Consider the following 25,477-nt stretch of genomic DNA (forward strand, 5'->3'; position numbering starts at 1 on the left):
CGCCTTTTCCTCCTGCTGTGAGGCAGCAGCGGCCGCGATCCGCGATCCCGCGCTGCCTCCTTTCTCCTCACCATCTACGACCCTCCCCCCCTGTTTTGTTATTCTAGAGTCCATAATACATCCCACGAGTGTGGTCGGAAGTGAGGTCACCCCAGGCAGAGCCGCCTTACCTGGGGAAGCCTAGTACTCCGGAGGTTCGGCAGGTGCCCCCGGAGGTGGTCGCTAGGGATTGGGCCTTCTCTCCCAACCATGCATCCCATCGCCGCGCACCATAGCTTAGGATTAGAGGGTAATTTATAGAGTTACCATCCTCGCGGCCCAGGCGGTTAAGCCAAGACCCCCGCTCCTCCTGCCGTCACGTACCATTCACAAAACCAATAATGGAGTTGTGAATGGGTCGTTGCGACGACCAACAGGAGGTTTACGGTGTGATTAGCATCAGGTACCTCGGGGTCGCTACGCCCCGTACTGCGCCGGACACCTGGCCGGACACAGCCCCTGAGGGGGGCATAACCCAGACCTAACCCAGATCTAACCGTGTTATCCTCTAAAATGTGGATCGAAACCAGGTTTAATTGACTGTTTCCATGTGGTATCACACTACTACGTGATTCAAGCCCGAAAAAACCCAGGATCTGGCCAAGAAGTATCCGAAGAAGGCAAAATCATGTGCCAGATGCGGGCATAACCCTGTCTTAACCCAGACCTAACCGTGTTATCCTCTAAAATGTTAATCGAAACCGTGTTTAATGGACTGTTTCTGTGTGGTACAACATTACTACGTGATTCAAACCCGAAAAAACCCAGGATCTGGCCAACAAGAATGCGGAAAAGGCAAAAACATGTGCCAGATGCGGGCATAACCCAGACCTAACCCAGACCTAACCGGTGTTTTCCTCTAAAATGTGGATTGAAACCACGTTTAATTGACTGTTACTGTGTCGTACCACATTACTACGTGAATCAAAACCGAAAAAACCCGGGATCTGGCCAACAAGTATCTGGTGAAGGCAAAATCATAAGCCAGATGCGGGCATAACCAAGACCTAACCCAGACCTAACCGGTGTTACCGACTAAAATACTGACCGAATCCAGGATTAATTAGCTGTTACTGTGTCGTACCACATTACTACGTGAATAAAGACCGAAAAAACCCAGGATCTGGCCAACAAGTATGCGAAGAAGGCAAAATCATGAGCCAGATGCGGGCATAACCCAGACCTAACCCAGATCTAACCGTGTTATCCTCTAAAATGTGGATCGAAACCAGGTTTAATTGACTGTTTCCATGTGGTATTACATTACTACGTGATTCAAACCCGAAAAAACCCAGGATCTGGCCAAGAAGTATCCGAAGAAGGCAACATCATGAGCCAGATGCGGGCATAACCCAGACCTAACCCAGCCCTATTCGGTGTTATCCTCTAAAAAACTGATCGAAACCAAGTTTAATGGATTGCTTCTGTGTGGTACCACATTACTACGTCATTCAAACCCGAAAAAACCCGGGATCTGGCCAACAAGTATCTGATGAAGGCAAAATAATGAGCCAGATGCGGGTATAAGCAAGACCCAACCCAGACCTAACCGGTGTTACCGACTAAAATACTGACCGAAACCAGGTTTAATTGACTCTTACTGTGTCGTACCACATTACTACGTGAATCAAAACCGAAAAAACCCGGGATCTGGCCAACAAGTATCTGGTGAAGGCAAAATCATAAGCCAGATGCGGGCATAACCAAGACCTAACCCAGACCTAACCGGTGTTACCGACTAAAATACTGACCGAATCCAGGATTAATTGGCTGTTACTGTGTCGTACCACATTACTACGTGAATAAAGACCGAAAAAACCCGGGATCTGGCCAACAAGTATGCGAAGAAGGCAAAATCATGAGCCAGATGCGGGCATAACCCAGACCTAACCCAGATCTAACCGTGTTATCCTCTAAAATGTGGATCGAAACCAGGTTTAATTGACTGTTTCCATGTGGTATCACATTACTACGTGATTCAAACCCGAGAAAACCCAGGATCTGGCCAACAAGAATGCGGAAAAGGCGAAATCATGAGCCAGATGCGGGCATAACCCAGACCTAACCCAGATCTAACCGTGTTATCCTCTAAAATGTGGATCGAAACCAGGTTTAATTGACTGTTTCCATGTGGTATCACATTGCTACCTGATTCAAACCCGAAAAAACCCAGGATCTGGCCAAGAAGTATCCGAAGAAGGCAAAATCATGAGCCAGATGCGGGCATAACCCAGACCTAACCCAGACCTATTCGGTGTTATCCTCTAAAAAACTGATCGAAACCAAGTTTAATGGACTGCTTCTGTGTGGTACCACATTACTACGTCATTCAAACCCGAAAAAACCCGGGATCTGGCCAAGAAGTATCTGATGAAGGCAAAATCATGAGCCAGATGCGGGCATAAGCAAGACCTAACCCAGACCTAACCGGTGTTACCGACTAAAATACTGACCGAATCCAGGATTAATTGGCTGTTACTGTGTCGTACCACATTACTGCGTGAATCAAAACCGAAAAAACCCAGGATCTGGCCAACAAGTATCCGAAGAAGGCAAAATCATGTGGCAGATGCGGGCATAACCCTGTCTTAACCCAGACCTAACCGGTGTTACCGACTAAAATACTGATCGACTCCAGGTTTAATTGACTGTTACTGTGTTGTACCACATTACTACGTGATTCAAACCCGAAAAAACCCAGGATCTGGCCAACAAGAATGCGGAAAAGGCAAAATCATGAGCCAGATGCGAGCATAACCCAGACGTAACCCAGACCAAACCGGTTATATCCTCTAAGATATTGATCGAAACCAAGTTTAATGGACTGTTTCTGTGTGGTACCACATTGCTACGTGATTCAAACCCGAAAAAACCCAGGATCTGGCCAACAAGTATCTGATGAAGGCAAAATCATGAGCCAGATGCGGGCATAACCCAGACTTAACCCAGACCTAACCGGATTTATCGTGTAAAATATTGATCGAAACCAAGTTTAATGGACTATTTCTGTGTGGTACCACATTACTACGTGATTCAAACCAGAAAAAACCCAGGATCTGGCCAACAAGAATGCGAGGAATGTAAAATCATGAGCCAGATGCGGGCATAACCCTGTCTTAACCCAGACCTAACCGGTGTTACCGACTAAAATACTGACCGAATCCAGGTTTAATTGACTGTTACTGTGTTGTACCACATTACTACGTGATTCAAACCCGAAAAAATCCAGGATCTGGCCAACAAGAATGCGAAGAAGGCAAAATCATGAGCCAGATGCGGGCATAACCCAGACGTAACCCGGACCTAACCGGATTTATCCCCTAAAATGTGGATCGAAACCAGGTTTAATTGTCTGTTTCAGTGTGGTACCACATTACTACGTGAATCAAAACCGAAAAAACCCAGGATCTGGCCAACAAGTATGGGAAGAAGGCAAAATCATGAGCCAGATGCGGGCATAACCAAGACCTAACCCAGACCTAACCGGTGTTACCGAATAAAATACTGACCGAATCCAGGATTAATTGGCTGTTACTGTGTCGTACCACATTACTACGTGAATCAAAACCGAAAAAACCCAGGATCTGGCCAACAAGTATCCGAAGAAGGCAAAATCATGTGCCAGATGCGGGCATAAGCCTGTCTTAACCCAGACCTAACCGGTGTTACCGACTGAAATACTAACCGAATCCAGGTTTAATTGACTGTTACTGTGTCGTACCACATTACTACGTGATTCAAATCCGAAAAAACCCAGGATCTGGCCATCAAGTATGGGAAGAAGGCAAAATCATGAGCCAGATGCGGGCATAACCAAGACATAACCCAGACCTAACCGGTGTTACCGACTAAAATACTGACCGAATCCAGGATTAATTGGCTGTTACTGTGTCGTACCACATTACTACGTTAATCAAAACCGAAAAAACCCAGGATCTGGCCAACAAGTATCCGAATAAGGCAAAATCATGTGCCAGATGCGGGCGTAACCCTGTCTTCACCTAGACCTAACCGGTGTTACCGACTAAAATACTGACCGAATCCAGGATTAATTGGCTGTTACTGTGTCGTTCCACATTACTACGTGAATCAAAACCGAAAAAACCCAGGATCTGGCCAACAAGTATCCGAAGAAGGCAAAATCATGTGCCAGATGCGGGCATAACCCTGCCTTAACCCAGACCTAACCGGTGTTACCGACTAAAATACTGACCGAATCCAGGTTTAATTGACTGTTACTGTGTTGTACCACATTACTACGTGATTCAAACCCGAAAAAATCCAGGATCTGGCCAACAAGCATGCGAAGAAGGAAAATCATGAGCCAGATGCGGGCATAACCCTGTCTTAACCCAGACCTAACCGGTGTTACCGACTAAAATACTGACCGAATCGAGGTTTAATTGACTGTTACTGTGTTGTACCACATTACTACGTGATTCAAACCCGAAAAAATCCAGGATCTGGCCAACAAGAATGCGAAGAAGGCAAAATCATGAGCCAGATGCGGGCATAACCCAGACGTAACCCAGACCTAACCGGATTTATCCCCTAAAATGTGGATCGAAACCAGGTTTAATTGGCTGTTTCAGTGTGGTACCACATTACTACGTGACTCAAAACCGAAAAAACCCAGGATCTGGCCAACAAGTATCTGATGAAGGCAAAATCATGAGCCAGATGCGGGCATAACCCAGACTTAACCCAGATCTAACCGTGTTATCCTCTAAAATGTGGATCGAAACCAGGTTTAATTGACTGTTTCCATGTGGTATCACATTACTACGTGATTCAAACCCGAAAAAACCCAGGATCTGGCCATGAAGTATCCGAAGAAGGCAAAATCATGAGCCAGATGCGGGCATAACCCAGACCTAACCCAGACCAAACCGGTTATATCCTCTAAGATATTGATCGAAACCAAGTTTAATGGACTGTTTCTGTGTGGTACCACATTACTACGTCATTCAAACCCGAAAAAACCCAGGATCTGGCCAACAAGAATCCAGAAAAGGCAAAATCATGAGCCAGATGCGAGCATAACCCAGACGTAACCCAGACCTAACCGGATTTATGCTCTAAAATGTGGCTCGAAACCAGGTTTAATTGACTGTTACTGTGTCGTACCACATTACTACGTGAATCAAAACCGAAAAAACCCAGGATCTGGCCAACAAGTATCCGAAGAAGGCAAAATCATGTGCCAGATGCGGGCATAACCCTGCCTTAACCCAGACCTAACCGGTGTTACCGACTAAAATACTGACCGAATCCAGGTTTAATTGACTGTTACTGTGTTGTACCACATTACTACGTGATTCAAACCCGAAAAAATCCAGGATCTGGCCAACAAGTATGCGAAGAAGGAAAATCATGAGCCAGATGCGGGGATAACCCAGACCTTACCCAGACCAAACCGGTTATATCCTCTAAGATATTGATCGAAACCAAGTTTAATGGACTGTTTCTGTGTGGTACCACATTGCTACGTGATTCAAACCAGAAAAAACCCAGGATCTGGCCAACAAGTATCTGATGAAGGCAAAATCATGAGCCAGATGCGGGCATAACCAAGACCTAACCCAGACCTAACCGGTGTTACCGAATAAAATACTGACCGAATCCAGGATTAATTGGCTGTTACTGTGTCGTACCACATTACTACGTGAATCAAAACCGAAAAAACCCAGGATCTGGCCAACAAGTATCCGAAGAAGGCAAAATCATGTGCCAGATGCGGGCATAAGCCTGTCTTAACCCAGACCTAACCGGTGTTACCGACTGAAATACTGACCGAATCCAGGTTTAATTGACTGTTACTGTGTCGTACCACATTACGACGTGATTCAAATCCGAAAAAAACCCAGGATCTGGCCATCAAGTATGGGTAGAAGGCAAAATCATGAGCCAGATGCGGGCATAACCAAGACATAACCCAGACCTAACCGGTGTTACCGACTAAAATACTGACCGAATCCAGGATTAAGTGGCTGTTACTGTGTCGTACCACATTACTACGTTAATCAAAACCGAAAAAACCCAGGATCTGGCCAACAAGTATCCGAATAAGGCAAAATCATGTGCCAGATGCGGGCGTAACCCTGTCTTCACCTAGACCTAACCGGTGTTACCGACTAAAATACTGACCGAATCCAGGTTTAATTGACTGTTACTGTGTGGTACCACATTACTACGTGATTCAAACCCGAAAAAACCCAGGATCTGGCCAAGAAGTATCCGAAGAAGGCAAAACCATGAGCCAGATGCGGGCATAACCCAGACCTTACCCAGACCCAACCGGTTTCATCCTCTAAAATATTGATCGAAACCAAGTTTAATGGACTATTTCTGTGTGGTACCACATTACTACGTGATTCAAACCAGAAAAAACCCAGGATCTGGCCAACAAGTATGCGAAGATGGTAAAATCATGAGCCAGATGCGGGCATAACCCTGTCTTAACCCAGACCTAACCGGTGTTACCGACTAAAATACTGACCGAATCCAGGTTTAATTGACTGTTACTGTGTTGTACCACATTACTACGTGATTCAAACCCGAAAAAATCCAGGATCTGGCCAACAAGAATGCGAAGAAGGCAAAATCATGAGCCAGATGCGGGCATAACCCAGACGTAACCCAGACCTAACCGGATTTATCCCCTAAAATGTGGATCGAAACCAGGTTTAATTGGCTGTTTCAGTGTGGTACCACATTACTACGTGACTCAAAACCGAAGAAACCCAGGATCTGGCCAACAAGTATCTGATGAAGGCAAAGTCATGAGCCAGATGCGGGCATAACCCAGACTTAACCCAGATCTAACCGTGTTATCCTCTAAAATGTGGATCGAAACCAGGTTTAATTGACTGTTACTGTGTCGTACCACATTACTACGTGAATCAAAACCGAAAAAACCCAGGATCTGGCCAACAAGTATCCGAAGAAGGCAAAATCATGTGCCAGATGCGGGCATAACCCTGCCTTAACCCAGACCTAACCGGTGTTACCGACTAAAATACTGACCGAATCCAGGTTTGATTGACTGTTACTGTGTTGTACCACATTACTACGTGATTCAAACCCGAAAAAATCCAGGATCTGGCCAACAAGTATGCGAAGAAGGAAAATCATGAGCCAGATGCGGGGATAACCCAGACCTTACCCAGACCAAACCGGTTATATCCTCTAAGATATTGATCGAAACCAAGTTTAATGGACTGTTTCTGTGTGGTACCACATTGCTACGTGATTCAAACCAGAAAAAACCCAGGATCTGGCCAACAAGTATCTGATGAAGGCAAAATCATGAGCCAGATGCGGGCATAACCCAGACTTAACCCAGACCTAACCGGATTTATCGTGTAAAATATTGATCGAAGCCAAGTTTAATGGACTATTTCTGTGTGGTACCACATTACTACGTGATTCAAACCAGAAAAAACCCAGGATCTGGCCAACAAGTATGCGAAGAAGGTAAAATCATGAGCCAGATGCGGGCATAACCCTGTCTTAACCAAGACCTAACCGGTGTTACCGACTAAAATACTGACCGAATCCAGGTTTAATTGACTGTTACTGTGTGGTACCACATTACTACGTGATTGAAACCCGAAAAATCCGAGGATCTGGCCAACAAGAATGCGGAAAAGGCAAAATCATGAGCCAGATGCGGGCATAACCCAGACCTAACCCAGATCTAACCGTGTTATCCTCTAAAATGTGGATCGAAACCAGGTTTAGTTGACTGTTTCTGTGTGGTACCACATTACTGCGTGATTCAAACCCGAGAAAACCCAGGATCTGGCCAACAAGAATGCGGAAAAGGCAAAATCATGAGCCAGATGCGGGCATAACCCAGACCTAACCCAGATCAAACCGTGTTATCCTCTAAAATGTGGATCGAAACCAGGTTTAATTGACTGTTTCCATGTGGTACCACATTACTACGTGATTCAAACCCGAAAAAACCCAGGATCTGGCCAAGAAGTATCTGATGAAGGCAAAATCATGAGCCAGATGCGGGCATAAGCAAGACCTAACCCAGACCTAACCGGTGTTACCGACTAAAATACTGACCGAATCCAGGATTAATTGGCTGTTACTGTGTCGTACCACATTACTACGTGAATCAAAACCGAAAAAACCCAGGATCTGGCCAACAAGTATCCGAAGAAGGCAAAATCATGTGCCAGATGCGGGCATAACCCAGTCTTAACCCAGACCTAACCGGTGTTACCGACTAAAATACTGACCGAATCCAGGTTTAATTGACTGTTACTGTGTTGTACCACATTAGTACGTGATTGAAACCCGAAAAAACCCAGGATCTAACCCAGATCTAACCCAGATCTAACCGTGTTATCCTCTAAAATGTGGATCGAAACCAGGTTTAGTTGACTGTTTCTGTGTGGTACCACATTACTGCGTGATTCAAACCCGAGAAAACCCAGGATCTGGCCAACAAGAATGCGGAAAAGGCAAAATCATGAGCCAGATGCGGGCATAACCCAGACCTAACCCAGATCAAACCGTGTTATCCTCTAAAATGTGGATCGATACCAGGTTTAATTGACTGTTTCTGTGTGGTACCACATTACTGCGTGATTCAAACCCGAGAAAACCCAGGATCTGGCCAACAAGTATGCGAAGAAGGCAAAATCATGAGCCAGATGCGGGCATAACCCTGTCTTAACCCAGACCAAACCGGTGTTACCGACTAAAATACTGACCGAATCCAGGTTTAATTGACTGTTACTGTGTTGTTCCACATTACTACGTGATTTAAACACCAAAAAACCCAGGATCTTGCCAACAAGTCTCCGAAGAAGGCAAAATCATGTGCCAGATGCGGGCATAACCCTGTCTCACCCCCGCCCCAACCGGTGTTACCGACTAAAATACTGACCGAATCCAGGTTTAATTGACTGTTACTGTGTTGTACCACATTAGTACGTGATTGAAACCCGAAAAAACCCAGGATCTGGCCAAGAAGTATCCGACGAAGGCAAAATCATATGCCAGATGCGGGCATAACCCAGACCTAACCCAGACCTAACCGGTGTTTTCCTCTAAAATGTGGATCGAAACCAGGTTTACTTGACTGTTACTGTGTCGTACCACATTACTACGTGAATCAAAACCGAAAAAACCCAGGATCTGGCCAACAAGTATCCGAAGAAGGCCAAATCATGTGCCAGATGCGGGCATAACCCTGTCTCAACCCAGACTTAACCGGTGTTACCGACTAAAATACTGACCGAATCCAGGTTTAATTGACTGTTACTGTGTCGTACCACATTACTACGTGATTCAAATCCGAAAAAACCCAGGATCTGGCCAACGGGTATGGGAAGAAGGCAAAATCATGAGCCAGATGCGGGCATACCCAAGACCCAACCCAGACCTCACCGGTGTTACCGACTAAAATACTGACCGAATCCAGGATTAATTGGCTGTCACTGTGTCGTACCACATTACTACGTGAATCAAAACCGAAAAAACCCAGGATCTGGCCAACAAGTATCCAAAGAAGGCAGAATCATGTGCCAGATGCGGGCATAACCCTGCCTTAACCCAGACCTAACCGTGTTATCCTCTAAAATGTGGATCGAAACCAGGTTTAATTGACTGTTTCTGTGTGGTGCCACATTACTGCGTGACTCAAACCCGAGAAAACCTAGGATCTGGCCAAGAAGTATCCGAACAAGGCAAAATCATGTGCCAGATGCGGGCATAACCCAGACCTAACCCAGATCTAACCGTGTTATCCTCTAAAATGTGCATCGAAACCAGGTTTAATTGACTGTTTCCATGTGGTATCACATTACTACGTGATTCAAACCCGAGAAAACCCAGGATCTGGCCAAGAAGTATCCGAAGAAGGCAAAATCATGAGCCAGATGCGGGCATAACCCAGACCTAACCCAGACCTATTCGGTGTTATCCTCTAAAAAACTGATCGATACCAAGTTTAATGGACTGCTTCTGTGTGGTACCACATTACTACGTCATTCAAACCCGAAAAAACCCGGGATCTGGCCAACAAGTATCTGATGAAGGCAAAATCATGAGCCAGATGCGGGCATAAGCAAGATCTAACCCAGACCTAACCGGTGTTACCGACAAAAATACTGACCGAAACCAGGATTAATTGGCTGTTACTGTGTCGTACCACATTACTGCGTGAATCAAAACCGAGAAATCCCAGGATCTGGCCAACAAGTATCCGAAGAAGGCAAAATCATGTGCCAGATGCGGGCATAACCCTGTCTTAACCCAGACCTAACCGGTGTTACCGACTAAAATACTGACCGAATCCAGGTTTAATTGACTGTTACTGTGTTGTACCATATTACTACGTGATTCAAACCCGAAAAAACCCAGGATCTGGCCAACAAGAATGCGGAAGAGGCAAAATCATGAGCCAGATGCGAGCTTAACCCTGACGTAACCCAGACCTAACCGGATTTATGCTCTAAAATGTGGATCGAAACCAGGTTTAATTTACTGTATCTGTGAGGTACCACATTACTACGTGATCAAACCCGAAAAAACCCAGGATCTGGCCAACAAGAATGCGGAAAAGGCAAAATCATGTGCCAGATGCGGGCATAACCCAGACCTAACCCAGACCTAACCGATGTTTTCCTCTAAAATGTGGATCGAAACCAGGTTTAATTGACTGTTACTGTGTCGTACCACATTACTACGTGAATCAAAACCGAAAAAACCCAGGATCTGGCCAACAAGTATCCGAAGAAGGCAAAATCATGAGCCAGATGCGGGCATAACCCAGACCTAACCCAGATCTAACCGTGTTATCCTCTAAAATGTGGATCGAAACCCGGTTTAATTGACTGTTTCCATGTGGTATCACACTACTACGTGATTCAAACCCGAAAAAACCCAGGATCTGGCCAAGAAGTATCCGAAGAAGGCAAAATCATGTGCCAGATGCGGGCATAACCCTGTCTTAACCCAGACCTAACCGTGTTATCCTCTAAAATGTGGATCGAAACCAGGTTTAATTGACTGTTTCTGTGTGGTGCCACATTACTGCGTGACTCAAACCCGAGAAAACCCAGGATCTGGCCAACAAGAATGCGGAACAGGCGAAATCATGAGCCAGATGCGGGCATAACCCAGACCTAACCCAGGTCTAACCGTGTTATCCTCTAAAATGTGGATCGAAACCAGGTTTAATTGACTGTTTCCATGTGGTATCACATTACTACGTGATTCAAACCCGAAAAAACCCAGGATCTGGCCAAGAAGTATCCGAAGAAGGCAAAATCATGAGCCAGATGCGGGCATAACCCAGACCTAACCCAGACCTATTCGGTGTTATCCTCTAAAATATTGATCTAAACCAAGTTTAATGGACTGCTTCTGTGTGGTACCACATTACTACGTCATTCAAACCCGAAAAAACCCGGGATCTGGCCAACAAGTATCTGATGAAGGCAAAATCATGAGCCAGATGCGGGCATAAGCAAGACCTAACCCAGACCTAACCGGTGTTACCGACTAAAATACTGACCGAATCCAGGATTAATTGGCTGTTACTGTGTCGTACCACATTACTACGTGATTCAAACCCGAAAAAACCCAGGATCTGGCCAACAAGAATGCGGAAAAGGCAAAATCATGAGCCAGATGCGGGCATAACCCAGACCTAACCCAGATCTAACCGTGTTATCCTCTAAAATGTGGATCGAAAGCAGGTTTAATTGACTGTTTCCATGTGGTATCACACTACTACGTGATTCAAACCCGAAAAAACCCAGGATCTGGCCAAGAAGTATCCGAAGAAGGCAAAATCATGTGCCAGATGCGGGCATAACCCTGTCTTAACCCAGACCTAACCGGTGTTACCGACTAAAATACTGACCGAATCCAGGTTTAATTGACTGTTACTGTGTTGTACCACATTTCTACGTGATTCAAACCCGAAAAAACCCAGGATCTGGCCAACAAGAATGCGTAAAGGCAAAATCATGAGCCAGATGCAGGCATAACCCAGACCTAACCCAGATCTAACCGTGTTATCCTCTAAAATGTGGATCGAAACCAGGTTTAATTGACTGTTTCCAGGTGGTATCACATTGCTACGTGATTCAAACCCGAAAAAACCCAGGATCTGGCCAAGAAGTATCCGAAGAAGGCAAAATCATGAGCCAGATGCGGGCATAACCCAGACCTAACCCAGACCTATTCGGTGTTATCCTCTAAAAAACTGATCGAAAACAAGTTTAATGGACTGCTTCTGTGTGGTACCACATTACTACGTCACTCAAACCCAGAAAAACCCGGGATCTGGCCAACAAGTATCTGATCAAGGCAAAATCATGAGCCAGATGCGGGCATAAGCAAGACCTAACCCAGACCTAACCGGTGTTACCGACTAAAATACTGACCGAATCCAGGATTAATTGGCTGTTACTGTGTCGTACCACATTACTGCGTGAATCAAAACCGAAAAAACCCAGGATCTGGCCAACAAGTATCCGAAGGAGGCAAAATCATGTGGCAGATGCGGGTATAACCCTGTCTTAAACCAGACCTAACCGGTGTTACCGACTAAAATACTGACCGAATCCAGGTTTAATTGACTGTTACTGTGTTGTACCACATTACTACGTGATTCAAACCCGAAAAAACCCAGGATCTGGCCAACAAGAATGCGGAAAAGGCAAAATCATGTGCCAGATGCGGGCATAACCCAGACCTAACCCAGACCTAACCGGTGTTTTCCTCTAAAATGTGGATCGAAACCAGGTTTAATTGACTGTTACTGTGTCGTACCACATTACTACGTGAATCAAAACCGAAAAAACCCAGGATCTGGCCAACAAGTATCCGAAGAAGGCAAAATCATGTGCCAGATGCGGGCATAACCCTGCCTTAACCCAGACCTAACCGGTGTTACCGACTAAAATACTGACCGAATCCAGGTTTAATTGACTGTTACTGTGTTGTACCACATTACTACGTGATTCAAACCCGAAAAAATCCAAGATCTGGCCAACAAGTATGCGAAGAAGGAAAATCATGAGCCACATGCGGGGATAACCCAGACCTTACCCAGACCAAACCGGTTATATCCTCTAAGATATTGATCGAAACCAAGTTTAATGGACTGTTTCTGTGTGGTACCACATTGCTACGTGATTCAAACCCGAAAAAACCCGGGATCTGGCCAACAAGTATCTGATGAAGGCAAAATCATGTGCCAGATGCGGGCATAACCCTGCCTTAACCCAGACCTAACCGGTGTTACCGACTAAAATACTGACCGAATCCAGGTTTAATTGACTGTTACTGTGTTGTACCACATTACTACGTGATTCAAACCAGAAAAAACCCAGGATCTGGCCAACAAGTATGCGAAGAAGGTAAAATCATGAGCCAGATGCGGGCATAACCCTGTCTTAACCCAGACCTAACCGGTGTTAGCGACTAAAATACTGACCGTATCCAGGTTTAATTGACTGCTACTGTGTGGTACCACATTACTACGTGATTGAAACCCGAAAAATCCGAGGATCTGGCCAACAAGAATGCGGAAAAGGCAAAATCATGAGCCAGATGCGGACATAACCCAGACCTAACCCAGATCTAACCGTGTTATCCTCTAAAATGTGGATCGAAACCAGGTTTAGTTGACTGTTTCTGTGTGGTACCTCATTACTGCGTGATTCAAACCCGAGAAAACTCAGGATCTGGCCAACAAGAATGCGGAAAAGGCAAAATCATGAGCCAGATGCGGGCATAACCCAGACCTAACCCAGATCTAACCGTGTTATCCTCTAAAATGTCGATCGAAACCAGGTTTAATTGACTGTTTCCATGTGGTACCACATTACTACGTGATTCAAACCCGAAAAAACCCAGGATCTGGCCAAGAAGTATCCGACGAAGGCAAAATCATGAGCCAGATGCGGGCATAACCCAGACCTAAACCAGATCTAACCGTGTTATCCTCTAAAATATTGATCGAAACCAAGTTTAATGGACTGCTTCTGTGTGGTACCACATTACTACGTCATTCAAACCCGAATAAACCCGGGATCTGGCCAACAAGTGTCTGATGTAGGCAAAATCATGAGCCAGATGCGGGCATAAGCAAGATCTAACCCAGAACTAACCGGTGTTACCGACTAAAATACTGACCGAATCCAGGATTAATTGGCTGTTACTGTGTCGTACCACATTACTACGTGAATCAAAACCGAAAAAACCCAGGATCTGGCCAACAAGTATCCGAAGAAGGCAAAATCATGTGCCAGATGCGGGCATAACCCTGTCTTAACCCAGACCTAACCGGTGTTACCGACTAAAATACTGACCGAATCCAGGTTTAATTGTCTGTTACTGTGTTGTACCACATTACTACGTGATTCAAACCCGAAAAAACCCAGGATCTGGCCAACAAGAATGCGGAAAAGGCAAAATCATGAGCCAGATGCGGGCATAACCCAGACCTAACCCAGATCTAACCGTGTTATCCTCTAAAATGTGGATCGATACCAGGTTTAATTGGCTGTTTCTGTGTGGTACCACATTACTGCGTGATTCAAACCCGAGAAAACCCAGGATCTGGCCAACAAGTATGCGAAGAAGGCAAAATCATGAGCCAGATGCGGGCATAACCCTGTCTTAACCCAGACCAAACCGGTGTTACCGACTAAAATACTGACCGAATCCAGGTTTAATTGACTGTTACTGTGTTGTTCCACATTACTACGTGATTTAAACACCAAAAAACCCAGGATCTTGCCAACAAGTCTCCGAAGAAGGCAAAATCATGTGCCAGATGCGGGCATAACCCAGACGTAACCCAGAGCTAACCGGATTTATCCCCTAAAATGTAGATCGAAACCAGGTTTAATTGTCTGTTTCAGTGTGGTACCACATTACTACGTGACTCAAAACCGAAAAAACCCAGGATCTGGCCAACAAGTTTGGGAAGAAGGCATTATCATGAGCCAGATGCGGGCATAACCCAGACTTAACCCAGACCTAACCGGTGTTACCGACTAAAATACAGACCGAATCCAGGTTTAATTGAATGTTACTGTGTGGTACCACATTACTACGTGATTCAAACCCGAAAAATCCCAGGATCTGGCCAACAAGAATGCGGAAAAGGCAAAATCATGAGCCAGATGCGGGCATAACCCAGACCTAACCCAGATCTAACCGTGTTATCCTTTAAAATGTAGATCGAAACCAGGTTTAATTGACTGTTTCTGTGTGGTACCACATTACTGCGTGATTCAAACCCGAGAAAACCCAGGATCTGGCCAACAAGAATGCGGAAAAGGCAAAATCATGAGCCAGATGCGGGCATAACCCAGACCTAACCCAGATCTAATCGTGTTATCCTCTAAAATGTGGATCGAAACCAGGTTTAATTGACTGTTTCCATGTGGTATCACATTACTACGTGATTCAAACCCGAAAAAACCCAGGATCTGGCCAAGAAGTATCCGAAGAAGGCAAAATCATGAGCCAGATGCGGGCATAACCCAGACCTAACCCAGACCTATTCGGTGTTATCCTCTAAAATATTGATCGAAACCAAGTTTAATGGACTGCTTCTGTGTGGTACCACATTACTACGTCATTCAAACCCGAAAAAACCCGGGATCTGGCCAACAAGTATCTGATGAAGCCAAAGTCATGAGCCAGATGCGGGCATAAGCAAGACCCAACCCAGACCTAACCGGTGTTACCGACTTAAATACTGACCGAATCCAGGATTAATTGGCTGTTACTGTGTCGTACCACATTACTACGTGAATCAAAACCGAAAAAACCCAGGACCTGGCCAACAAGTATCCGAAGAAGGCAAAATCATGTGCCAGATGCGGGCATAACCCTGTCTTAACCCAGACCTAACCGGTGTTACCGACTAAAATACTGACCGAATCCAGGTTTAATTGACTGTTACTGTGTTGTACCACATTATTACGTGATTCAAACCCGAAAAAACCCAGGATCAGGCCAACAAGAATGCGGAAAAGGCAAAATCATGAGCCAGATGCGAGCATAACCCAGACGTAACCCAGACCTAACCGGATTTATCCTCTAAAATGTTGATCGAAACCAGGATTAATTGGCTGCTACTGTGTCGTACCACATTACTACGTGAATCAAAACAGAAAAAACCCAGGATCTGGCCAACAAGTATCCGAAGAAGGCAAAATCATGTGCCAGATGCGGGCATAACCCTGTCTTAACCCAGACCTAACCGGTGTTACCGACTAAAATACTGACCGAATCCAGGTTTAATTGACTGTTACTGTGTTGTACCACATTATTACGTGATTCAAACCCGAAAAAACCCAGGATCAGGCCTACAAGAATGCCGAAAAGGCAAAATCATGAGCCAGATGCGAGCATAACCCAGATGTAACCCAGACCTAACCGGATTTATCCTCTAAAATGTGGATCGAAACCTGGTTTAATTGACTGTATCAGTGTGGTACCACATTACTACGTGATTCAAACCCGAAAAAACCCAGGATCTGGCCAACAAGTATCCGAAGAAGGCAAAACACTGAGCCTGATGCGGGCATAACCGAGACTTAACCCAGACTTAACCGGTGTTATCCTCTAAAATATTGATCGAAACCAAGTTTAATTGGCTGTTACTGTGTCGTACCACATTACTACGTGAATCAAAACCGAAAAAACCCAGGATCTGGCCAACAAGTATCCGAAGAAGGCAAAATCTTGTGCCAGATGCGGGCATAACCCTGTCTTAACCCAGACCTAACCGGTGTTACCGACTAAAATACTGACCGAATCCAGGTTTAATTGACAGTTACTGTGTCGTACCACATTACTACGTGATTCAAATCCGAAAATACCCAGGATCTGGCCAACAAGTATGGGAAGAAGGCAAAATCATGAGCCAGATGCGGGCATAACCAAGACCTAACCCAGACCTAACCGGTGTTACCGACTAAAATACTGACCGAATCCAGAATTAATTGGCTGTTACTGTGTCGTACCACATTACTACGTGAATCAAAATCGAAAAAACCCAGGATCTGGCCAACAAGTATCCGAAGAAGGCAAAATCATGTGCCAGATGCGGGCATAACCCCGTCTTGCACCAGACCTAACCGGTGTTACCGACTAACATACTGACCGAATGCAGGTTTAATTGACTGTTACTGTGTTGCACCACATTACTACGTGATTCAAACCCGACAAAACCCAGGATCTGGCCAACAAGAATGCGTAAAGGCAAAATCATGAGCCAGATGCGAGCATAACCCAGACGTAACCCAGACCTAACCGGATTTATCCTCTAAAATGTGGATCGAAACCAGGTTTAATTGACTACTTCATTGCGGTACCACATTACTACGTTATTCAAACCCGAAAAAACCCAGGATCTGGACAACAGGTATCCGAAGAAGGCAAAATCATGAGCCAGATGCCGGGGATAACCCAGACCTTACCCAGACCAAACCGGCTATATCCTCTAAAATATTGATCGATACCAAGTTTCATGGACTGTTTCTGTGTGGTACCACATTGCTACGTGATTCAAACCCGAAAAAACCCAGGATCTGGCCAAGAAGTATCTGATGAAGGCAAAATCATGAGCCAGATGCGGGCATAACCCAGACTTAACCCAGAACTAACCGGATTTATCGTGTTAAATATTGATCGAAACCAAGTTTAATGGACTATTTCTGTGTGGTACCACATTACTACGTGATTCAAACCCGAAAAAACCCAGGATCTGGCCAACAAGTATGCGAAGAAGGCAAAATCATGAGCCAGTTGCGGGCATAACCCAGACCTAACCCAGACCTACCCGGTGTTACCGACTAAAATACTGACCGAATCCAAGTTTAATTGACTGCTACTGTGTGGTACCACATTGCTACGGGATGCAAACCCGTAAAAACCCAGGATCTGGCCAACAGGTATGCGAAGGAGGCAAAATCATGAGCCAGATGCGGGCATATCCCAGACCTAACCCAGACCTAGCCGGTGTAATCTTCTAAAATATTGATCGAAACTAGGTTTGATTGACTGCTTCTGTGTGGTACCACATTACTACGAAATTCAAACAAGAAAAATACCAGGATCTGACCAACAACTAAGCGAAAATTGCAAAATCATGAGCCAGTTGCGAGCATATCCCAGACCTAACCCAGACCCAACCGGTGTTATCCTCTAAAATATTGACGTAACGAAGTTTGTTTGACTGTTTCAGTGTGGTACACATTACTACGTGATTCAAACCAGAAGAATCCAGGATCCGGCCGACATGTATGCGAAAAATGGAAAATCAAATGCCAGATGCGGGCATAAACCAGACCTAACCCAGACCTGACCTGCGTTATCCACTAAAATCTTGATCGAAACTAGGTTTAATTGACTGTTTCAGTGTAGTACCACATTACAAAATGATTCAAACCAGAAAAACCCCAGGATCTGGCCGACAAGTATGCGGAAAAGGTGAACGTATGAGCCAGATGCGGGCATATCCCAAACCTTTTTTTTTTTTTTTGTAACGTGGTGAAATCCTCATGGACACCCCGGCTCCCTTGGGGGGATGCCGGGGTAGTGCCGGACTCTTACCGGCTAAAACACCACGGTGACCGCCTGCGCTCTTTATCTGGGGAGAGTCACGGGAACCAAACTAGCGATACTACCGTGACTCTCCCCGTTGGCGCAACGCCCTACTGCGGGCTCTTCCCGGGGGAGGAGATGTGATCGTCCTCCCCCAATGGGGGGCAAACTAATCTGATTGCCCCCCGGCGACGCGGCCGGGTCACACGCTACGTCGCCCCCACTCGTGCCGTTGCTACTAGCCGCGACCGGGCCCACACCCGATCGCGACCCCGGCTGCGGGGCCGGCTAACACTGCCGCCCCCGCTGGACGGGGCCCCTGCCACGGGCCCCCGGTCCGGTGATGGGCTGGGTGCGAGGGGGAATGAGGGAATAAAGTCCCTCACCACGCTCCACAAACACCATCACCGACCCCTTCGCGCTCACCCTGCCACGGGGAGCGGTGGAGGGTCTTACGGTCGGCGTCGCCGCCTGCCCCCCACCTCCTCTCGCGCCCTTTCGGCGTCTTCCTTGGCGGCCATGACCTCCCCACAAAACAAGGCCATGGCCGCCCACGCCTGCTCACTGCCGACCATCGCACGAATGACGGCCGGCAGCGAGAGGTCCGCTCCAATCGCTCTAACGAGGACACCGCGCTGGACTGCCCACGACGGACAAAACTCCGTGTGCTGCGCGGTGTCCTCCCTTCCCCTGCAGGCATATCCCAAACCTAACCCAGACCTAACCGGTGTAATCCTCTAAAATATTGATCGAAGCCAGGCTTAATTGAGTGTTTCAGTGTGGTACCTCATTACACCGCGATTCAAACCAGATAAAATCGTTGATCTGTCCAAGAAGTATGCGTAAAATGCAAAATCATGAACCAGATGCAGTCATAACCCAGCCTAAACCCAGACCTAAACCCAGACCTAATCGGTGTAATCCTCTAAAATATTGATCGAAACCAGGTTTGATTGACTGTTTCAGTGTGGTACCACATTACTACGAAATTCAAACAAGAAAAATACCAGGATCTGACCAACAACTAAGCGAAAATTGCAAAATCATGAGCCAGTTGCGAGCATATCCCAGACCTAACCCAGACTTAACCGGTGTTATCCTCTAAAATAGTGTTCGGAATCAGGTTTAATGGATTGTTTCTGCGTGGTAACACATTACTACGCGATTCAAACCAGTAAAAATCCTTCATCTGGCCAAGAAGTATGCGAAAGAGGCAAAATCTTGATCCAGATGCGAGCATATCCCAGACCTAACCCAGACCTAACCGGTGTAATCCTCTAAAATATTGATCGAAGCCTGGATTAATTGACTGTTTCAGTGTGGTGCCACGTTACTACGTGATTCAAACCAGAAAATATCCAGGATCCGGCCAACAGATATGCGTAAAAGGCAAATTCATGAGCCAGATGCGGTCACAACCCAGACGTAACCAAGACCTAACCGGGTAATCCTTTAAATATTGATCGAAACCAGGCTCATTTGACTGTGGTATCACATTACAGCGTGAATCAAACCAGAAAAAATTAAGGATCTGGCCAACTAGTATGCGAAAGAGGCGAACGTATGAGCCAAATGCGAGCATATCCCAGACCTAACCCAGACCTAACCGGTGTAGTCCTCTAAAATATTGATCGAAGCCTGGTATAATTGACTGTTTCAGGGTGGTGCCACATTACTACGTGATTCAAACCAGAGAAAATCCAGGATCTGGCCAACAGATATGCGTGAAAGGCACATTCATGAGCCAGATGCGGTCACAACCCAGACGTAACCCAGACCTAACCGGTGTAATCCTTTAAATATTGATGAATACCAGGTTCATTTGACTGTTTCAGTGTGGTATCACATTACAACGTGATGCAAGCCAGAAAATATCCAGGATCCGGCCGTCATGTATGCGGAAAAGGCGAACGCATGAGCTAGATGCGGGCATATCCCACAGCTAACCCAGACATAGCCGGTGTAATCCTCCAAAATATTGATCGAATCCAGGTAGGGTTGACTGTTTCAGTGTGGTACCACATTACTACGTGATTCGAACCAGAAAAAATCCAGGATCTGGCCTACAAGTATGCGAAAATGGAAAAAATCATGAGCCAGATGCGAGCATAACCAGGACATAATCCAGACCTAACCGGATTTATCCTCTAAAATATTCATCGAAACCATATTTAATTGACAGTTTCAATGTGGTACCACGTTACTACGAGATTCAAACCAGAAAAAACCGAGGATCTGGCCAACATGTATGATAAAAAGGCGGAAGTATAAGCCTGATGCGCGCATATCCCAGACCTAACCCAGACCCAACCGGTGTTATCCTCTAAAATATTGACGTAACGAAGTTTGTTTGACTGTTTCAGTGTGGTACACATTACTACGTGATTCAAACCAGAAGAATCCAGGATCCGGCCGACATGTTTGCGGAAAAGGCGAACGTGTGAGACAGATGCGGGCATGTCCCACAACTTACCCAGACCTAACTGGTGTAATCCTTTAAAATGTTGATCGAAGCCAGGCTTAATTGACTGTTTCAGTGTGGTACATCATTTCTACGAAATTCAAACTAGGAAAAAACCCAGGATCTGCCAACAACTATGCGAATATGTCAAAATCATGAACCAGATGCGTGCATAACCAAGACATAACCCTGATCTAACCGGATTTATCCCCTAAAATATTGATCGAAACGAGGTTTGATTCACTGTTTCAGTGTGGTATACACTACTACGTGATTGAAACCTGAAAAAATCCAGGATCTGGCCGCCATGTATGCGAAAAAGGGAAAATCAAGTGCCAGATGCGGACATAACCGAGACCTAACCCAGACCTGACGTGTGTAATCCACTAAAATCTCGGTCGAAACTAGGATTAATTGACTGTTTCAGTGTGGCACCACATTAGAACGTGATTCAAACCAGAAAAAACCCAGGATCTGGCCAACTAGTATGCGAAAGTGGCGAACGTATGAGCCAGATGCGAGCATATCCCAGACCTAGCCCAGACCTAACCGGTGTAATCCTCTAAAATATTGATCGAAGCCTGGTTTAATTGACTGTTTCAGTGTGGTGCCACATTACTACGTGATTCAAACCAGAGAAAATCCAGGATCTGGCCAACAGATATGCGTAAAAGGCAAATTCATGAGCCTGATGCGGTCACAACCCAGACGTAACCCAGACCTAACCGGTGTAATCCTTTAAATATTGATCAAAACCAGGTTCATTTGACTGTTTCAGTGAGGTATCACATTACAACGTGATTCAAACCAGAAAAAATCCAGGATCCGGCCGTCATGAATGCGGAAAAGGCGAACGCATGAGCTAGAAGCGGGCATATCCCACAGCTAATCCAGACATAGCCGGTGTAATCCTCTAAAAGATTGATCTAATCCAGGTAGAGCTGACAGTTTCAGTGTGGTGCCATATTACTACGTGCTTCAAACCAGAAAATACCCGGGATCTGACTAACAACTATGCGATAATGGCAAAATCGTGAGCCAGATGCGAGCACATGCCAGACCTATCCCAGACCTAACCGGTGTAATCTTGTAAAATATTGATCGAAACCAGATTTAATTGACAGTTTCAATGTGGTACCACGTTACTACGAGATTCAAACCAGAAAAAACCGAGGATCTGGCCAACATGTATGCTAAAAAGGCGGAAGTATAAGACAGATGCGCGCATATCCCAGACCTAACCCAGACCCAACCGGTATTATCCTCTAAAATATTGATCGAAACTAGGTTTAATTGACTGTTTCAGTGTAGCACCACATTACAAAATGATTCAAACCAGAAAAAACCCAGGATCTGGCCGACAAGTATGCGGAAAAGGCGAACGTATGAGCCAGATGCGGGCATATCCCAGACCTAACCCAGACCTAACCGGTGTAATCCTCTAAAGTATTGATCGAAACCTGGTTTAATTGACTGTTTCGGTGTGGTACAACATTACTACTAAATTCAAACTAGAAAAAAACCCATGGTCTGCCAACAAGTATGCGAATACGGCAAAATCATGAGCCGTATGCGGGTATAACCAGGACCTTTTTTTTTTTATTTTTTAGACCCTCCACTGACCCCCACACCGCAGGGCGGAACTGCTTTCCGCATTACTTCGCCCCGCGGAGGTCACCAGGGAAGTCCTGGTGACAAATGGGCACACAAACTTCCCACAGTCGGGAGAAGCCCGAGGGTGGGGTATCACAATAGGTCGGGGTTAGTTCCCCGCTTGTCTTTATTATCCTAATACTTATACATATATATATAGAAAGTATAACCGAACATCTAGAATAAGACCTACCGTGACATAAACATAAACATAAAAAGGAAATAATAATAAAGAAAGAAATAATAATAATACAAATAATAGCGCAATGAAAATAATGAAAGTCTAGGTAGTATTGCAGCACAATGAAGATGATAAAAGTAAAGGTGATATTGTAGCACAATGAAAATGATAGAAATAAATATGTGATGATAGAATAAAACAGTGTATAAAAATAATAACAATAATAATATATGGCGCTGTCAAATAAGATAAAATAAGATAAAACAAAGTAGTATAAAATATTAAAAGTAAAATAACATAACTGTCAAACTAATAAAATAAAATAAATAGGGGAGGCGTGTAAAGTCACCATCTCGTCAGTAAAATAACAATAAATAAAATAACAGTGAGTAAATAAATAAATAAATAAATAAGTAAATAAATAAATAAGTAAATAAGTAAATAAATATTGAGGCAAAACGCAGTAAATAAATAAGTAAGTGACGAATAAGTTATTAAAGTAATAAGTAAATGTTTAAGAAAGCCACTAATAAATAATTAAATACATAAATAATAAACAGTTAAATAAATTCGATAAGTTGTACACATGGGTGTGTCCAGTCAGTAATGAAATAAATCATTCCGCCATTCTTGCTACTATTTCTGTTTCTATGTTCTAGTACGTCTACGTCTAGCCTCTCTATCCATCTCTCTTTCCGTTCCGGCCTTCCCAATCATGATCTCCGTAATGAACGACAGTATCGCACTCCATTGATCGTGTCCTTGAATCATCCTGGTACCCAGATCTTCAATACTAATTTCCTCTTCTAATTGTAGTTCTTCACGGAGCCTCTCACGTTGTCCTATCCACTTCTTACATCGAGTGATGGTGTGCTCTGCCGTGTCCGCGACCGCGCACCCGTACCAGCATAACTCACTCTGCGCTTTTCCAATCCTTTTTCTAAACGTGGCAAAGGATCCATGTCCTGTAAGCGCCTGTGTCAAATAATAATTCACCTGTCCTACAGGTCTTTTGAGCCATGCCTCAATATTCGGGATCCAACGATAGGTTAGTTTCTCCCTTCCTTCCTGATCCCATGCATCCTGCCATTCCTCTAGGGTCTCCTCTCTTACCCTCTTTCTTTCCGCGAGGATGGTGGCATGAAGATCCTGATGGTCCGCCCCCAGCATCTCCCTTACCTCCTCTTCTGCCTGCTGGATCCGACCTCTCTCCTTGATCTTCAGCGCAATCGGAATGACGCCCGCTATCACCGGTAAGACGATTTGCGCAACCGTGCGGTACGCCTTGGTAACCCTAATCAATCCTAGACTCTGCGTGCTTTCAAGCCTTTTCAGGTTGGCCCCGACGCTAGTCCATCGTGCCCAAATTGGCGCCGCGTACAGCAGGATGAATTCCAGGACGTAATAAAAAAGAAGGCTCGTCTTATGCCCCGGTCCTCCAACATTCGGCATAATCCTACCGAGCGCTGCCATCGTCTTGATGCCCTTGCTGGTCACGTTCTCAATGTGCTTCTTGAATATTTGGCTCTTATCGAACGTGAGACCCAAACAATTAACCTCCGTCCCTGCACGGATCCTCTGGTGTAAGACGTCGATCGCGAACTCGGGGCCCCTATGCCTCTTCTTGTTGAGGAACATCAGTTCCGTCTTCTCGGGCGCGATTTTAAGCCCGTTCTCCTCAAACCATTTGAGTATCTCTTTTGTACTAACCTCCGTTTTCTTTTTCAGGTTCAGCTCGTCAGGGCTCATGGCTACCAACGCCAGATCGTCAGCGAAGCCGATGCTCTCACAGCCCTTCGGAAGCTTCACCCTCAGGACTCCGTCATAGGCGATGTTCCAAAGAAGCGGTCCGATGACGGATCCCTGCGGAACACCCATATCCATCCATCTCCAGCACCAGGTATCATCTACTTTATAATAAATTTTTCTTCCTTTCAGGTACTCGTCGATTATCTTGACAAGGTAGGGTGGGAACCCCCTCCTAGTCATTTCCTCTATTATCAAGCGGAATGGGACCGTGTTAAATGCATTCTTCACATCAAAGGTGAGTAACAAGCAATAATTTCGTTTTTTCTTAGCCTCTTCAGCCATTTTCTGTACTTCTGACAGCGCCTGCAGGGTGCTATATCCCTTACGGAACCCAAACTGTCGTCTGGACAACCCCTCAGGGCCCAGGGCTTCCAATATGCGCTGCCTAAGGACGCATTCAAACAATTTAGCCCAGTGGCTAATTAGGCATAAGGGCCTATATGCCGACGCAAGGTTGGGGTCCCTGCCATCCTTGTGCAGTAGTACTAACCTCTGCTCTTTCCATCTCGCTGGTACCGTCCCTTGCACAATACATCCATTGAGGAGGCTCTTAACTAGTTCCAGTCTATTTTCTACTATTATTTTTACTGTCTCCCCAGGTATTAGGTCTCGTCCGGGTGCCTTCGCGAACTTTACGTTTTTAGCTGCCTCCAGAATCTCTTCATCTGTTGCCAACCTCCTACCGACCCCTACGAGCCAGGCTAGGTTAACGCCCTGTTCCCTGGGAC

The 25,477-nt window shown here is 45.4% G+C and overlaps 2 protein-coding genes across 2 annotated transcripts; one reads left to right on the forward strand and one right to left on the reverse strand.

Moving 5' to 3' along the window:
• Positions 1 to 23,588: 23,588 nt before the first annotated feature.
• On the reverse strand, positions 23,589 to 24,110 carry LOC143342015 (uncharacterized). Its single transcript, XM_076765497.1, has one exon. It carries the CDS (start codon positions 24,108 to 24,110, stop codon positions 23,589 to 23,591), a length of 522 nt encoding a protein of 173 aa, XP_076621612.1.
• A 247-nt stretch (positions 24,111 to 24,357) lies between these two features.
• LOC143342016 (uncharacterized) lies at positions 24,358 to 25,138 on the forward strand. The gene is made up of 3 exons (XM_076765498.1): positions 24,358 to 24,432; positions 24,669 to 24,984; positions 25,050 to 25,138. The coding sequence occupies exons 1-3, from the start codon at positions 24,421 to 24,423 to the stop codon at positions 25,136 to 25,138; spliced, it is 417 nt and encodes a 138-aa protein (XP_076621613.1). The 5' UTR covers positions 24,358 to 24,420.
• The last annotated feature ends 339 nt before the right edge of the window (positions 25,139 to 25,477 follow it).

The sequence above is a fragment of the Colletes latitarsis genome, chromosome 5, assembly GCF_051014445.1.
Source record: "Colletes latitarsis isolate SP2378_abdomen chromosome 5, iyColLati1, whole genome shotgun sequence".
NCBI lineage: Eukaryota > Metazoa > Arthropoda > Insecta > Hymenoptera > Colletidae > Colletes > Colletes latitarsis.